The sequence below is a fragment of the Chlamydotis macqueenii genome, chromosome 8 (assembly GCF_036417535.1).
Source record: "Chlamydotis macqueenii isolate bChlMac1 chromosome 8, bChlMac1.mat, whole genome shotgun sequence".
Lineage (NCBI taxonomy): Eukaryota > Metazoa > Chordata > Aves > Otidiformes > Otididae > Chlamydotis > Chlamydotis macqueenii.
The window spans coordinates 22,566,531-22,582,253 of record NC_141563.1 but is presented as its reverse complement, the minus strand read 5'-3'; the positions used below and the strand labels follow the sequence as shown (position 1 = coordinate 22,582,253).

At 42.3% G+C, this 15,723-nt stretch overlaps 1 protein-coding gene across 2 annotated transcripts in view; it reads right to left on the bottom strand.

Moving 5' to 3' along the window:
- Positions 1 to 4,514: 4,514 nt before the first annotated feature.
- The window catches only part of SYDE2 (synapse defective Rho GTPase homolog 2), a 28,148-nt gene continuing 16,939 nt past the window's right edge, over positions 4,515 to 15,723 (bottom strand). Inside the window, exons 4-8 of one of the 2 annotated variants that reach the window (XM_086753984.1) lie at positions 15,547 to 15,673; positions 9,885 to 10,066; positions 8,871 to 9,102; positions 5,919 to 5,977; positions 5,217 to 5,323 (exon numbers count right to left, since the gene is read on the bottom strand). In XM_086753984.1, the coding sequence (XP_086610110.1) occupies positions 5,967 to 5,977; positions 8,871 to 9,102; positions 9,885 to 10,066; positions 15,547 to 15,673 (552 nt within the window). In that variant the 3' untranslated portion in view covers positions 5,217 to 5,323; positions 5,919 to 5,966. Of the gene's footprint in view, positions 5,324 to 5,918; positions 5,978 to 8,870; positions 9,103 to 9,884; positions 10,067 to 15,546; positions 15,674 to 15,723 lie in introns of both variants that reach the window. The other variant, XM_086753983.1, reaches the window with a different exon arrangement.

Genomic DNA, 15,723 nt, shown 5'->3' with positions numbered 1-15,723 from the left:
CGTATACTTTTACCACTTTTTACACTGAACTTTTAAAGATAGGTTTGGTGCCACTAGTTAGAACGTGGTTTGAAAAATAGTCTTTTGTTTGTTAAAGTTTAAATATTATAGTAATATTCCTTGTCCCTCACATTAAACTAGCTCTAAATTAAAACCAAGGGAAACTCAACAAGCGCATCCCTGACACCTGCAGCATGGTGTTTGCAGTCAGAGCTCAAACAGGAAGAGAACACAGTTCCTCTGCTAAATCAATATTTAACTAACGACCTGCTCCACACAGATAAGTAAATATCCCACAACCGACTAATTAAAAAGCTCAGCTCTCTGTTATCAGGCCTGGACTTTGTTAGAACACCACCTCAGATAATTTTCCCCAGATTTTTGATTAACAGGGCTGCAAACTACATATACATTACAGTCAACCATATGATCACGACTTACCTGGAAAGCCCAACTGCCTCCCCTCCACTGTAGCTCTGTAACTACAATCCAGAATAGGCAGCAGCCTCTACGTGAGCCACCACACAGGCACTCATCAGAGTTTTGATTAAGAAAATATTCCAGAAGACAGCTGGATTTCAGCTGGGTTTTTCTAACAGTGAGGACAAGGAGGCAGCAGACCAGGGTTCTGCCGATCAGTCCCCCTCGCTTCCCAGGGCAAAGTTGTCTGGGGAGCTGCAGGAATCCCCCAGTGGAAATGGAGCAGCTTTCCAGAGAGCCATTTTTGTCCTCATCTCTGTTCCCAAATGACACCAGAAACATGTGATTGTACACCTCATCATGGTTTTTTATCCTCCCTAATGCAACCCTGGATGTTCAAATACCTGTAGGGTCAGCTTTTCATTATCTCATGGCAGACTGTTCCATAGGTTAATTTTCCCTAGCAAATTATAGGGTTTCCTGCACGGCTCTGAAAAAGTCAAACAGAATGAAAACAGTTAACTCAGTGTCTGGATATTTTAAAACAATGCATCATAGTGACACCAGTGTAACATCAGTCCTCCCTCCAGCCCAAATAACCATCTTTCAACTGTTGGTAGCTTCGTAATTTGAGATAAACCATAATTCCAGATAAAAATTAATTTCAAAAAACATTTTTACTGCTAAGAAAACCGTATACCTTGAGATGGGAAGGAAGGTGAAGGGGTTAAGATCTGGCAGCAGAAATACCAGATGCATGCCTGGCTTATCAGATTTATAGATTTATTCTCTAAAAACCCTGGGTATCTACTTCTGTTGGGGATGTTCCCCTCTGTTTTTAGAATGCATCTGAATAGCTGCAGCTACATTTCTTGCCTGGTGCATTAATAAACATCCACATACGTTATGCATTTGGGAAAGACAGATGCAAAGATCTGAAGTTTCTGAGGATGTAGGTCCCCAGCAGCTTAGGACAGCCCAAGGTAGCCCAAGGATGCTGGCAGCTACTCTTACTCTACATCCCACACAATCCCTACCCATCTCTTGCAGGCTCCTGCAATAAGCCAGTTTGGGAATCTGAAAAGGGGGGAGAAGCCATTCAGTGTCAGCGGGCTCAGATACACTGCCCAAGCAGCATTTGGACAATCCTGTTTAAACAAACAGCAACGGATTGAAACTCTACGGATGGGCCTAGTCCATTCCGGAACTCACCTTAAGTGTATTATATCCTTAACATCTGGCTGCAAAGAGCTGCACAGACCTATGGATGCATTTCTGCTTTTCCTTGGGGAATACAAACTATGATTCTTGGTTGCTACCCAGCCCTACGTGTAGCCATCACTGGCGTCAAAATACCAGAACAGCTCATACTTGGGTATAACAATTTGTGTGCGATTTTGGTGCAAGTCTTGGAACTGTTTCTGTAAGAGCATCTGTATCCATTTTCTTTACCTGGGAAGCGGAGGTCACACCTGAAGGAAGTCCATACACCGCAAGGACATCAGCTCTCTGAACTCAAGTGCAGGCTCTGCCCTCTGCGTTCAACCTCTTCTAGCAGTGCTAAGAGCCCTCGCAGGACAGGAGCTGCTCCTGATGTCAAACTGCGTTGCACCAAGCAGACAACAACAAAGGTTTGCACAGTAAGAGAAGTTCCTGGCTGTGCCCACAGGGTTCCACAGCAGCTCTACCCTGCAAAGCCCGCACAGCCCAAGGCTGCTCTTTTGTATAAAAAAATGTTCATTACTATTTTGGTAGAAGCTGGTTGTTTTAAATCTCCCAGTTTAGTGTTTCTAGGTTAGGGTAACTCCCACACTAATCATCTTCCTTAAGTATCAGTAACAATCCTAAGAAGGATGCAACTTGACTAGATTATATAGTTATACAAAATATAATAATATCTATAAGAATATATATAAGAGACAATATATAACAAAAATACCACTTGGAAAATGCCTCATTAAAAGGTTATTTCTGAGATACAAAACATGTTCTACAAGTTTAACTAGATTAACAGCAATTGTTTCATTTTAATAACAGCAATACTTTACTATATTTTCATTAACTAATTAGATTAACATTAATGCAAACATCTTTCAACTAGTGCTAATGCATCTACACACCCTGTGCAGAAGCCAAGCTACGTTCAAAAGCATCAGCATCCCGCAACAAAAGAAGAAATGCTGCCACAACACTGGTTTGACAACTTCCTTAGAATATTACTCCTTTTGGACTTAATTTGAGTAGCGGTTGTTTTGTTGTTTGTTTTTTTTTTTTTTTTTTAATTATGTAACTGAAACACTGGGTCAATCTAGAAAAGACTACAGAACAAATAATCTTCTGAAAAGCTAAAAGTCTTTAGAATTAATTCACATGTGCAGCCAGTACAAATATATGGCACCAGCTTAAACAGGTCAAATAATCACTAACTAGGCTTTGTCAAATTTTGTTCTTAATTCAAATTTTATTTAGAATTTAAATTTAGAGTTTAAAAAGTGTGCACATTCTGTAGGTATAAAAGTTTAAAAAAATACACTGATTTATTGATAAATGCTTCAGGTTAAATTTACATTTTCATACATTACCATTATATTGCAATAATTGTTTTGCATCTTTTAACACTTATAAAAAATAAATTAATGAGATTGAATAAACCATTTGAAACCATGCTACAATAATTCCTTAGTAAAGGGGGGTGAAGTTGAGCATAGCAATTCTTAATTCCTTTTTACTGTAAATAAATAACTCTTCAATTAAGCAATACAAGGAAGCACGGGTTAGCAGAAAAGCACTTACCCACAGGGTGAATGGAAAGCCATGGCGAGATGCCAACATTGTACCAAAAAGATGAAGAGAATTAAGTTTTACCCTGCCAGCTGACAGCAACTCAGTGTTTGACCTCTCAAAATGCTTAACCTTCTCACCCCCACCTGCCCAAATCCCCCCTTTCTCATGACCTGTGAAGGACAAGGAATGACTGCATCTCCTTCTGGTTAGAGGGACCATCAAAACATCTGTATGCAATTTGGTAACTATTTTTAATTAAACCAAGAATGTATTTCCTTAACATGAAATGTTTAATGGCTCACCATGAATGACAAAAGATGATCTGAGACGATGGTGACACCTGAATCTAATAAGGTCACAGTGAACTGCAATCCCACCCAAACTCCCAAGGAGTAACATCAGTCAACCCATTCAACCTCATGTAACAACTCAGGTTTCCATTTTTAAAGAAAAAAAAAAAAAAAAAAAAAAAAAAAAAAAAGTAATTGCCTTTGTGGAGAATTTGAGGCCTGCATTTCCAGAGCCGGAGAATGGGCTCAAACAGACCAACTAACAGCAGCCAGACAACAGTACCTCAACAAAAATACATGAAACAGAAGTATTGAATGTTAAGAATAAAGTAGCAGGTCACAAGGACAAACGAAAAGTACTTTTTGAAAAGTAAATACCTTCCAGACCTCTTTTATTTTATATATATATATATATATATATATATATATATATGAAAAAAGCAGAGGAAAAAACAAAAACAAAAAAAAAAAGAGAGAAAGGGTGGGGAGTGTGTGTTTGTGAGAGAGAGAGTTAATAGCCAACACCTGCGAACCAATGTCCCTGCAACACGCAAGGTCATTTACATTAATCATTCACTCTGCCCTCTCTCTGGCCATGTCTCTGTGCATACATCAAACGCTGTGTTATGCCAGGGGTAGCTTCATCCCGGCATCACAGAACACATATTCCCAGAAACAGGGACATTTCATAATTCTGAGAGACCTGTCCTTTCCAAAGGCGGCTACAGACACATGCGCATTTATACAGAGATATATACAAACAAGGTTAGAAAAATATTTAATTTTGGCTTGTTTAAATAATTATTGAAAAGTGTTAATACAGGAATACATTAATATTTGTACAATTAAAACTTTATATATAAATAATATATATATATAAAGCATTTTTCATAGCAGCCATTGCATATATAGTAAAACAAGTCTATCTGAAGTCCATGCTGCAAAACTCAGGCCAAGCAGCATTCATCCTCTTCCGAGAGGAACATCTGTACCAGAACTAGGGTTTCAGGAATGAGGAGAGATGTTGTTTCATCTTCTGCCAGGTACTGCCCAGACCACCTAAGTGCACAGTATTTTTAGGGAGAAATGCCACTATGTGGAATCACCTCACAGTCTCTAAGGTAGTCTCCAACACCAGAACCAGGCCAACACCTTTTCCTAACAAAAAGGCAGAAATGTAACGGAATGGCTTTAAATTTGTTAACAGAAGGTGGGCCGTGGCCTTACCACAAGGTGTTCAAGGGCACCATCACTCCTCACGCAGCTGTGGGAAGCCCAGTGAGGAGCACAGAGGCACTTAGGAGGAGGCACCATGCAGGACGGGGTTTAATAACTCATATTTAGCTTGTTTTTGTTGAGTTCCCTTTCCAGGTTTCCTATCAGCGTATCGATACTTTCCTGCAGGTCTTTGAGGTTCGCTCTGTGATCCACCGCAGAGCCTATCGCTTGCATCGTCAAATAGCTCTGAAACGTGTGCTCTCTGGGGATGGGCTGCGGGTGTGTTACCAGGGCATCTGGCTCCTCGGCCTTGCTGCTGTCATCCCCACTCTCTGTGTCTTCTGAAGGGACATCATCATAGTCTGCTTCACTCAGGCAGTCTTTGGGGTTTAAGAAGTAGTTCTCCCCACAGCTACTCCAGTCTCCAGCATAGCGGTTGCTCGACGGGCTGTCTAGACCTGCCGGCCTTGGTCTGAGTACCCCAGACACCTCAGTACTGCTCAGGTTCAGCATCTGAGGTCTCTGCCTCTTGGGTCTCAGGTAATTCAGGGAGGATGGGTGCTCGGGAAATGCATTCAGATGTGCTGGTTCTTTGGCAGATGAGTGATGTACTAGAAGAGAGAAGTTAAACCAGGAGTCAAGTCTGAACCCATACTGCAACAAGAGAAGTCCAAGACAGTTGTCCACTCTCCTCCCTCAAGGTCACACGCTAACAGCATGCATGAATACATGCAAGCTTACAGCCAACACATTCCACTACTATGCTTTCTGCTGCTGTTTAATATAAAATAATTAGAAAAACTACTGTAAAAGCTCAGTTTTGAATATTCATGCCAGATTCAAACTGCAATGGAGAGAAGCCTATCTAAAAGTAGAAACTCCCAGAGCACCGATTAAATTCACTGCATGAGTTAATCACCATCCGGCTCTGGGGTCAAAGAAAAGCAAACAGCTCTGCTCACACGCTTCGTCCAGGCTAGAAGAGTAACAGAAAGCAGGCACAGCAAAAGGGGTTAAAACACAACAAAAATACCACTGCAGAGAAACACCTAGAGAAGCTCAAGTCAGACCAAGACCTCTTGTGTTTCTCTTTTGCCCTAGTGTTCTGTGCTATTAAAAGAAGCTCATTTGCATTATGCATTGTTTTTCTAAGCAGCACAACCCCATGTCAGACACACAATCAAACAGGTTTGATGGTCATGTTACCTGAGCTCACCATTACACAGCATAAGTTACTAACAGTCTCCTCCACTGTTACTGGCTTCCTACGGTAAACAGCACAAATATTTTTACTGACCTGTGCCTATTAAATGTCTGAGCTGCAAAGCTTCTTTTGTTTTAAACAGACCATTACCTCTTGTAATTGGAAGCAGAGACTTTCTATTCCCATTCACCATTGAAAACGCAGCGCACACAAACCCATGCAGTTCACAATCTCGCCCACTCCTCGCCACACTCCTCACACACAAGCACAAAGGCTCAGGCCTGAGATGTGCCCAGTGCTTCTCTTTCTGGATCCACATTACAAGTCTCTCCAGGAGATTTTAGTCTTACTTTATGTCTCGCACAGTAACATGGAATAACTATCACTGCTCCCCGCCCCCCCGCCTTACTATAACAAAAGCCCTTCTGTTCAGACTGTGCTCCATTAAGATGAAGGGCGATGGTTTAATAATAACTTGCCAGAATTACATTGTCTAACCAAACAAGGACTATTTGGTTTTGGTTGGAAAAATACAGAAATTGAAGTATTGCACAACACGTTGATTATCACGCTGTCTCAATCTACAGGAGTTTAAATGTAAGGGACCAGACTGCAATCCTTCCGCTGGGTCCAACTGTTCCATTTACACTGTATGGTGTTTGCCTGCTCACGTCTCTGCATTTGTGTTTTACCTCCCTTTTAGCACAACGTCCTGCACAGTTCTTGCAAGCCAAGGGATAGCATTCAGCTTCCTCTTCAAGGCAAAGGAAAACACTGCTTACCCTACTCCTGCCCCCTTTACAGCAATGCACGCTCCTGGAGGCAGAGCTACACCTACCTGCTTTTCTTTCCCACAGCAGCCATGCCATAAGCCATCCCCAGTTTCACAGTTAGCTCCTGCGCAGTATTCACTGCCCAAACAGCTCTTGGTCTCCCTCCTCCACCCACAGCACCTCCTATGCTGGCTCACTGACCTGACTGAAAGCTTCTTTTGATTTCTGGTGGTCAGCAGCTTTGGGTCTGCCCAGCTACAGTTGATAAGGGAGCAGAAGTGTCCTCAATCACCTCAAGCCCATCATGAAGCTGCACCATGTGTTAACTAGCTCTCCTCTCGCTCTTATTTTCAGGCAGAGAAGGTTTCTGTGAGGCTGCAGTGTGCAGAGCAAACAGCTGGCAGCTTCCCGGCGGTGCGGACCCAGAGCACGGTCCGCGTGTGCTTGTTACAGCTGCAGGGTCAGCGGTCACTGGAGGTGACTCCAGGGCATGGCTACTAGCAGAGTACAGAAAAAAAGTAAAAAGCACTGCCACTTCCATCATCCACAAGCAGCTTTTCAGGCTGCCCAGTCTGTGACATCCCTTCAGCACCTGTGCCTGAGCTGCTGGAAGGCAACTCACCCGCTCAGCTGAAAATCAGAATGGAGCGGCTAGCAGTGTCTAATGCAAGCAAACTGTTATAAACCAGACTTACGGCAGGGCAGGCAGGAATTAGACAACACGACTGATACTATACTTGTTGGTCTTTTTTTCCCCTCCAGTACATTAGTTGTCCACATTGACTTCTTTCCCAAACTCATCTTTTCCATTGCTAAGAGACCAAGGCAGGTGCAGCCCACGCAGCAGCAATGCGCCCCGATTCTCAGCGACTCTCACCAACAAGGTTTGTGGCAGTAGGAAGGAGCCTAGCGATATTCCCTGGGTGGAAACTGTTGTAAGTGGAATGAAGAAGTAGCCCACAATGGCTGAAATGACGGTCTCACCCAGAATATTCTTTATACTAATCGGTATCTGATATACCACAAGAAACAAACCTGGCAATTAGGCTGTGTTGGTCAAGTGATCTTACAAGCAACTCTCTTCTTTTGCACTTGCTTCACTTGTCCTGATACTTTATAGTTTTACTCAAGAGAGGATGAAACCTTCCCCCGAAATTCTCTCGTAATTAAAATAAAAATAAAAAGACCCCCTCAAAAAACCCACCTTACAAATTTAAAGCAAATCTCTAGAGGAAAACTTAATAAGTATTACTGGCTAAGTAGAGCAGAGACTGTTTAAGATGACCTGCATAACAGCAATACAGTGAGGACTCCTATACTTCTTTTGTAATCATAAAAGCTCCTTAAATTGACAGCAAGATCATACATCTTAATAGTTCATAATCAAACTATGTAAGACAAAGACTACAACATTCATGTGCCTATCTTGCACTTTGTCTCCTAGCACACACCGATTTATACATCATGACTAGGAATAGACAACAAATCCAGACACTTTTTTTTTTTTAATTATTGTCTAGAATCTGGCAGACAAAGGTCTTTGCCAACCCATGCTTACAGGTCAGGAACCATTGCTGGGCCCTCCAGAATAAAATGCTTCAAACACTACCTAGCTGGGAATGGCATTTTCACTTTATAATGCTTGCAATGGGGGGAGAGGACTAACTCTGCCAAATTACAAGGGCAGAAATAAAGTAACCCTTCAGGCATCTCAGAGACCAAACTGATGAATTCCATACATATACAAGGCTGAATGGTCAAAGCAGGAGAGCAGAAGAAAAAGAAAAAAAAAACCAAAAAAACCCCAAACAAACCACAAGAACCCCCCCACCCATAAAACCCTCCAGATGTGGAAACCTTACTGGCATTGGGTTTGTTTTCTAGTGTCCCTAACTGACATACAGCACTCTTCACCACTGCTTACATTATACTCAATCTCTGCCATCTGGTAAAAAAGCAATTAGAACAACAAACCTCCCATTAAACAAAGTGACCAAATACATAGAGTAGATTACAAAATGGGCATGATTTCTTTAGATTAACAGGTGATGCCATAGTACCTCATATTTTAAGCATTCCAATTCTGCTCAGTCATCCTGCCAATTAACACACGCTGTCACACAGTAAAAACATACAGTAATAGTTCAACATTATCCCTTGATCAGACTCATGGAACCGTACCTGGCCACAGCTGGAGTAAATAGTGGAGAACCTCTATGTGTTTTTTGAAGTTCAGGGCACTAGCAAGCTCTTCTGAGTCTGTAAAGACTCTGTTGTTATGGTTGGTGGTCTCCTGCCTCTGGCTGAGTAACACAGGTCCAAAACACACAGCTAAATTCTGGCACGTCATCTTGTTTACTTCATGGTAAGAAGCCACCAGTTTCAGGTGATCCAACAGCATCTTCAGGGTAGCCTAAAAGAACAAAATACAGCTCAGGAAACAAAACACTAGATGAAGGTGGTGTTGACATCCTAACATTGCCATTCTAGCAGGTAAGATCGAGGCTGACAGCTACAGTTTTTCTACCAACATCCATCCATGGAGTACCTAAGTGCTCCCTTAGAAAAGTTGTATTAGACTAGCACAGAGCAGACCAGTTAAGACAGACTTTCTGCTAAAATTCAGCCTGTTTCTTACTTCATCTCAATTTTACTAGAAATGGGCTAACTGCTTTTCTACAAAGGTGAATTTGGCAGCACTACAACACTGTCCAGTATGGGAAGCAAAGGCTTTATTGCACATACTTAGGAAAGAGGAACACATTTCCCCATGTAATTACAACATACAGATCAGAGCACTCCACAGAAATGGAGTGGGACACTACACAGGAATAACGTTTGATCTAACAACGTAAAACAATCTGTCCCTGCTCCTTGCAGGGGGGTTGGACTAGATGACCTTCAAAGGTCCTTTCCAACCCTAACCATTCTATGCTTCTATGAAAATTAGTGAACACAGCTCTTCATTCAGTACAGACACAAGAAAAAATGCAAACTAGAATAAATCCAGCAATGCAGATCCTCCAATTAATGACAGCATGGATGTATTTTAAAGACATGAAGCATCAAAAATCCAAGTGGATCGTTAAGTCAGGAAACAGGTGTATATATTTTGACACATTTTACATCCAGTGTGAAAATGTTCCTTTATTTTCTGAAGCATGCAATTTACTTGAACCTGCTAACACTGCTCACCTTCTCAACATCTGGCAGGCAATCCAGAAGGGCTGCTGTGTGCTCAGAGTCACTCGGGTCATTCTCGCAACCGCTTGCCGTCATTTTCAAGGGATTTTTCACCATGGCATCCAACACTGCTTCATAGAGTTGCTTGGTTATCAGGGGAGAAGGTAGCTCTCGCAGATAATCCTTTAGGACACCTTCACAAGAGACACAAGAACAGTTGCCTTTAACAAGCTGCAGATTCACTTTCCAGCAATTTTGGGGAGCACCAAGGCACATCAGCTTCACCGGTCCCATGAGAAAATCCATGCGAGCGACAAACCTTGCACTCGGGAGTGAGGGACGGGAGGACGACAGCAAAAGGGCAGATTAAACAAGGGGTATGTGAGGGATCCCCACATGGACACTTAAGAGGAAGGGTGTCACCAGCACCCTTGTCCCTGCAGCCTTCGCAGATTCTCCAAGCCCACACAAGGCAGCTCATCACAAACTAAGGAGTGAAACCAGGGGAGGAAGGTGCACTCCATCCAGAGAAGAGGGGTACGAGCAGGGGCTGCTGCATGTACTGGGCACAGGGTGAGCATCTCTCCAGGTCCCCCTCCTGAATGGGGCAAGGAAAGGGCTCTTAGAAGTCCACCTCCTACCCAAGGAAAGGAGCTCCTATAGACACCAAAGTCTTCAGCCTGATGACACCTCTTCCTTTATACACAACTGGCAATTATTTCTGTTCAGTTTATTTTCAGCTATAAAATTATGAGCAAAAATCTCAGAGCCAGCAGCACGTTTGGTGAAGCATACAGCGTTTTCTCACCTATCAAAGCACAAACCAGACACATGCCCTCACGAGGGAAACACCAATTTCCCCCCTGCCTCTGGGTACTCTGTATCCCCCAGCACACCGCTCGCTTCTGCTGTGACAAACATAAGGCACAGCCACAGGAGACACTGGCTAAACCATGCAGTTGAGCCCTCCCAGTTGCAGAGACACACTGCACCATTTCAGAAGCTGGGGAGGTGCTGAAGGAGAGGCTGCTTTTAGGGGATGCAACCACCAGGCAAGCGTTTCATTAACCATCCATTCCTTCCACAGATGCAAACAAACAAAGAGGAACTGAGTATTTGCATTCTTGCAAGCTAGCTTTAAAAGCTAGCCAATACTTCACTTTGGATGGGGTTTCAGTGATTGTAAGAATAATAATTTAAAATCTCAAAACACTAAGATTTCTACGAGCACCCTCCTGGAAAGGACACAAGCAGGATCTATCCAGGAGCAACACAGCCAGCACAACTGACGTAGAAAACTGAACAAGACAAGCCTGCCTCCCAGCAGCTTTTACTTTCCTTAAAAAAAGAAAAAAAAAAAATGCATTCTGTGCCACAAATAGCTACCCATTTTAGCAAGATCACATCTGAATTTAAATACTTGGTTAAGACGACACAATGGATTAAAAAAAAAAAAAAAAAACCAAACCTTTTTGAAAGCAGGTACTGTAATTAACAAAGCAACCTGTCCTCCAAAAAGGCAAAGTGGGAAAGGTAGAAGATTTTTTTAGTATGCACTCCTCATAGCCTTGTAAAATCCCAAATCACAGCAAATACCATCACACTGTGCTTTTTAACAAAGCAACAGTTTTTATAAACTCAGGCTTTATAAACTAACTGTAACTGAATGGTATAGCAGTGGGCTTTGCTATGAGGTCATTTCTAAAAAAATACAGGGAATGAAGAATTGAACATTTTCCCCATATTAGCCATGTTCAGATGCAGAAGGCAAATAAAAGTTGCCTTGTAGCTGTATAAATATTTTTATTTAAAAAAAATACTGCACCTAGCAGCAATGCATCTATTCAAGCCACGTTGTACGAGCAGCACTAACTGAAGTGACATCACCCTCTGGAGCTGCCCGACCACCGCTCTGTGCAGCAAAGGCACAGGGCAGCCAGGCAAAACTTCTGTCCACCACACAGCACCTAACAGCCTGCCCCGTGCTTAAAATGGGAACGTCCCACTAGAACTACAAAAAATGTGAACAACCATCCACATAGCTTCCTGAAAACATATTCCCTGTGGTGGTTTGGAGGTTTTGGTTTGTTTGTTTTAAAAATAATACACCACTTGTGTTACTGCTCAACTTAAGTGGCTAGTTTTTGTTTAATAACTTCCTTATATTCCCCCCCCCCCTTTTTATTTCTTTCCCTAATTTTAGAGGACCATGTTCCACGCGTGGATTAGCTGGTTAAAAAATTTGAGACAAACGTGGCAGATGCTGGTGCTGTACAACACAGTGTGGGATATTTTCCTTTTTCCATACGCAAAATACTAGCCAGAGATGCTGCTGATTTTTACCAGGATCTTCATTTCAGCTGTGCTTTTTTTTTTTGGAGGGGAAGGCTGAAATCAATCGGCTTACGGTAGGAAATGGTTTGTCGTAATCAAATCCGCTTATGCTGTTGAAACACTCACAGCCGCCTATTAATAATAATTTAGTAGGAATTCCTGTAATGGCATCCAGAGTCATAGGACCACCACCTGCCGAAGGACTTCCTCCTGTTTAGCCCTGAACAACAGGGTAGTTTGGGAGCCATTAATGCCCCTTGACCTTTCTAAACCCTTTTGCTATCCACTCAGCTAAATTAGCCCTGTAAGAGGCTGCTGTTATTTTTTTCCACAAATCTACACTTCCCGCTGCTGCCAGCCCACTAGCACATTCCCCTTGACACAACCACACACAACAAACTTAGACAGCAAGCAGAAATTGCCATCCACTTCATTAATTCCTCATTTTTCTGACCCACTGAACTGTTAACAGTATTGCATGCTTTATGCAGAGATATGAATTCACGTGGATGCAAGCAGACATGAGACAACATCATGACTACTGCACACTTAGTTGTGTGTAAGCCTGTGCCAATCCCAAGAGCATTTCCCAGTCAAGATTGAAATGATTAAGTGTTCATTGTTTAGTCTCTGGAGAGCTGTCAAAGAAAAAAGAAAAATCTTCTTAATCTTTTGGAAAAGCAGCACTACTAAAATTTCAAAAAGGACAAAAGTCAGCACTTCTCTTCAAATCAGCCAAGATTTATGCTGAGGATTTGTATTTTATGGAACACATGTTTTGGCTTATAAAAGTATGAACCATGCATCAGTCTCAGCATTGCAAACACAGCAGTAACATCAGGGGAAACATTCCCTCCCAACCCAACTCCCTAAGCATACGTGAGAGGTTTTGTGGGCTCTTTTATTCCTAGCACTGAGCATGGTGGGCACCTCAGGTCTGTCAGAAAAAACATGCAGGCTGCCCTTTCAGACCAGACCACGCTGCTTACAATAATCAGAGAGTGGCTGCACTTCAGTCAGTGGTGCAAACACCCCTTCCACCCGACTCCCCTCAACTCACGCAGGACCCCTGCACTCGGTCCTTTCCACACAACACTAACACAGCACAGCTGCAAGAGAACCAGGGCAAATAATTTATTTTTGCAATGTAATTTCTTAAAACTATTTTTTTTCCTTGTAAGGAAAGCAGCATGTAAATAAACTCTTGCAATGTAACATATATAAAAGCATATGCAATCATCTTTCTGTAAGACAGACACCAAGGCTGGAGTCTTTTCACACAATACAAATTCTGGGTGCAAAAAATTATCCTTCAGTAGTACAAACGAAAAAAGGACAAAGAGCCCAGCAGGACCTGCACGGTCACCAAAAGTTCACCATCACCAATTAGGCTTGCAGCAATGTATACTGAAAAACTGACGCACACTTTTCTATTTAACCACTGCATCAAAAACTTGTGATGGAAAGATCAGCGAGACTGCACCGCTGCCCTTCCAGAGCTTTGCATGAGTACCAAGGTCTCCTGCAGTTCAGACCTCTGCTTCAGCCAGTCCTGGTTGGTTCTGACTGTACAATGTACTCAGGAAAACGGAAATGCTTATGCAATGTTACAGGTTCTTCTGTATACGGGTGAGAATCAAGTTCCTATAGCCTTTCTTACTACACTCCTGAACTGTTTCTGCAAATCCTGTTTTATTTTAACAATTACTTGTAGCATAGGAGTGCAATGCCATTTTTATTATTCCAAAGTCAAAAATAGACAAAGTTTTCTATTAGCCAAAAGGTTATATTAACCAAATAGCAGTTTGCCATTTGTCTGCTTACACGTCAGTATCAGACACTTTCTGCTGTTTGGCAGAAAGCAACAGAGGGTTTTTTCCCCCCTCTCCATTCTGAGTTGATTTACAAAATCAGGGGGGAAAAAAAAAAAAAAAAATCAAGATTTCAATAATTTCATGGAACAATCTGATCTTAGAAATTATCACCACTTTTTTTCATTAATTTATTTGTAAAGAGAAGAAAAATATCCAGTTTAAAAGATCTTTGATACTATTCACTTTTACCATACACCTCCTGTCTATAAAGGGTGTCTCCCATCAGAATGAAACAAACACAAGTTTCTGCTCCTGGGAACACTGGTACTTGGGAGCAACACTGAACCCGACAGTGAAACCAGCCACGACAAGTAAGGCAACTGGACCATCTGGACATTCTGAACCAAAAGGTTTATTTAACCCAGTAAATGTCACTGAGTAATACCTTCTGATTGGTATATATTATACTTGGTATAATTGCGAAGTGTAATGAACAAAATTAATTCCCAATACACTGAAATGAAATAAACCACCAAAGAGGGCAGAACTGTCCTGTACAGCTGGATGTTGGATGTTACAGAGGGCTTTGGCGCAGGAAATTTACACCCTGACTACTGTTGTTGCATCTTCCATCCTTGCATATGTAGGAAATTAATGCTTCTGCCTAATTTCCTGGAGTAATTGGTTTACTTGGTGATGCCTAAAATTAGATCAGCTTTGGTTTACATAACAAATATCAATAGTTATAAAACTGTTCCACTTTTAAGCAAACAAACAAAAAAAAATACCTAACAACTTGCAGTTGTTATGCAGTACAAGTTGTTGTGCAGTACAAGTCCTGTGTAAACACTCATGCAAAGAGCTGATGCAGATGCAGCCAGGCCTCCCCAGACCTCCTGTTCCTGTACTCCCAGTCCTCCTCACCTTCGCCAGGAGCTTGCTGCATGACAGTAAGTAAAGGGACACTCCAGTGAGCAGGAGAAAGCTGCTATTTAATTATGTTTTAAAAGCAGCAAATCATCAAATGAAGGCACTTCCCTGCAGCTTTAAATAGCCTGCCCAAGACGATGGTGAATCTGCTTCAAAAATCCTGCAGTCTCGGGTTGAACCGAGATGGCACTTGGACCACCACACGTTGTAGAGCAACCAGCACAGCGGATGTGTCTGATCACAACAGAGTTTTTCAAGATCCATTCCAATGCAAACCAGCAGCAGAGGTTTAACCTGCTCCGGGGACCCCAGCTCCTTTCAGACTTCACTTCCCTGTGTAACTGTTAAAGCAAGCAGCTACCGAACACGGCTGCCTCCATGCCCTGTGCCCTCCCCAGATCACTGCTGCTTCCCATTTACACATCCCCAAGGCTACTGCACTCATTCTCAGCTACCCTCTAGCAATACAGAGCAGCAGTCAACAGCCTGTTAAATGAGAACAGAAAGCAAGTTCAGAGCACAATTTCACCTTTTAAAAGATACATTACGAATATGGCACAATTCTATATTACAAGAAAGGCAAGGACATGTATTACCTGTTATGACATTAATATCAGGGTACTGGCTTTCCCAGAGTGTAACAGCCTTGCTGTCCCTCTCAAACGCCTCCCGAAGCTCTTTCTTAACTGCTGCTGAGCCACACAACCGGTACAGACCTACCACCTAGAAGCAAAAACACCGCCACACATCAGTTATTTTCCTGCACAGGGGAC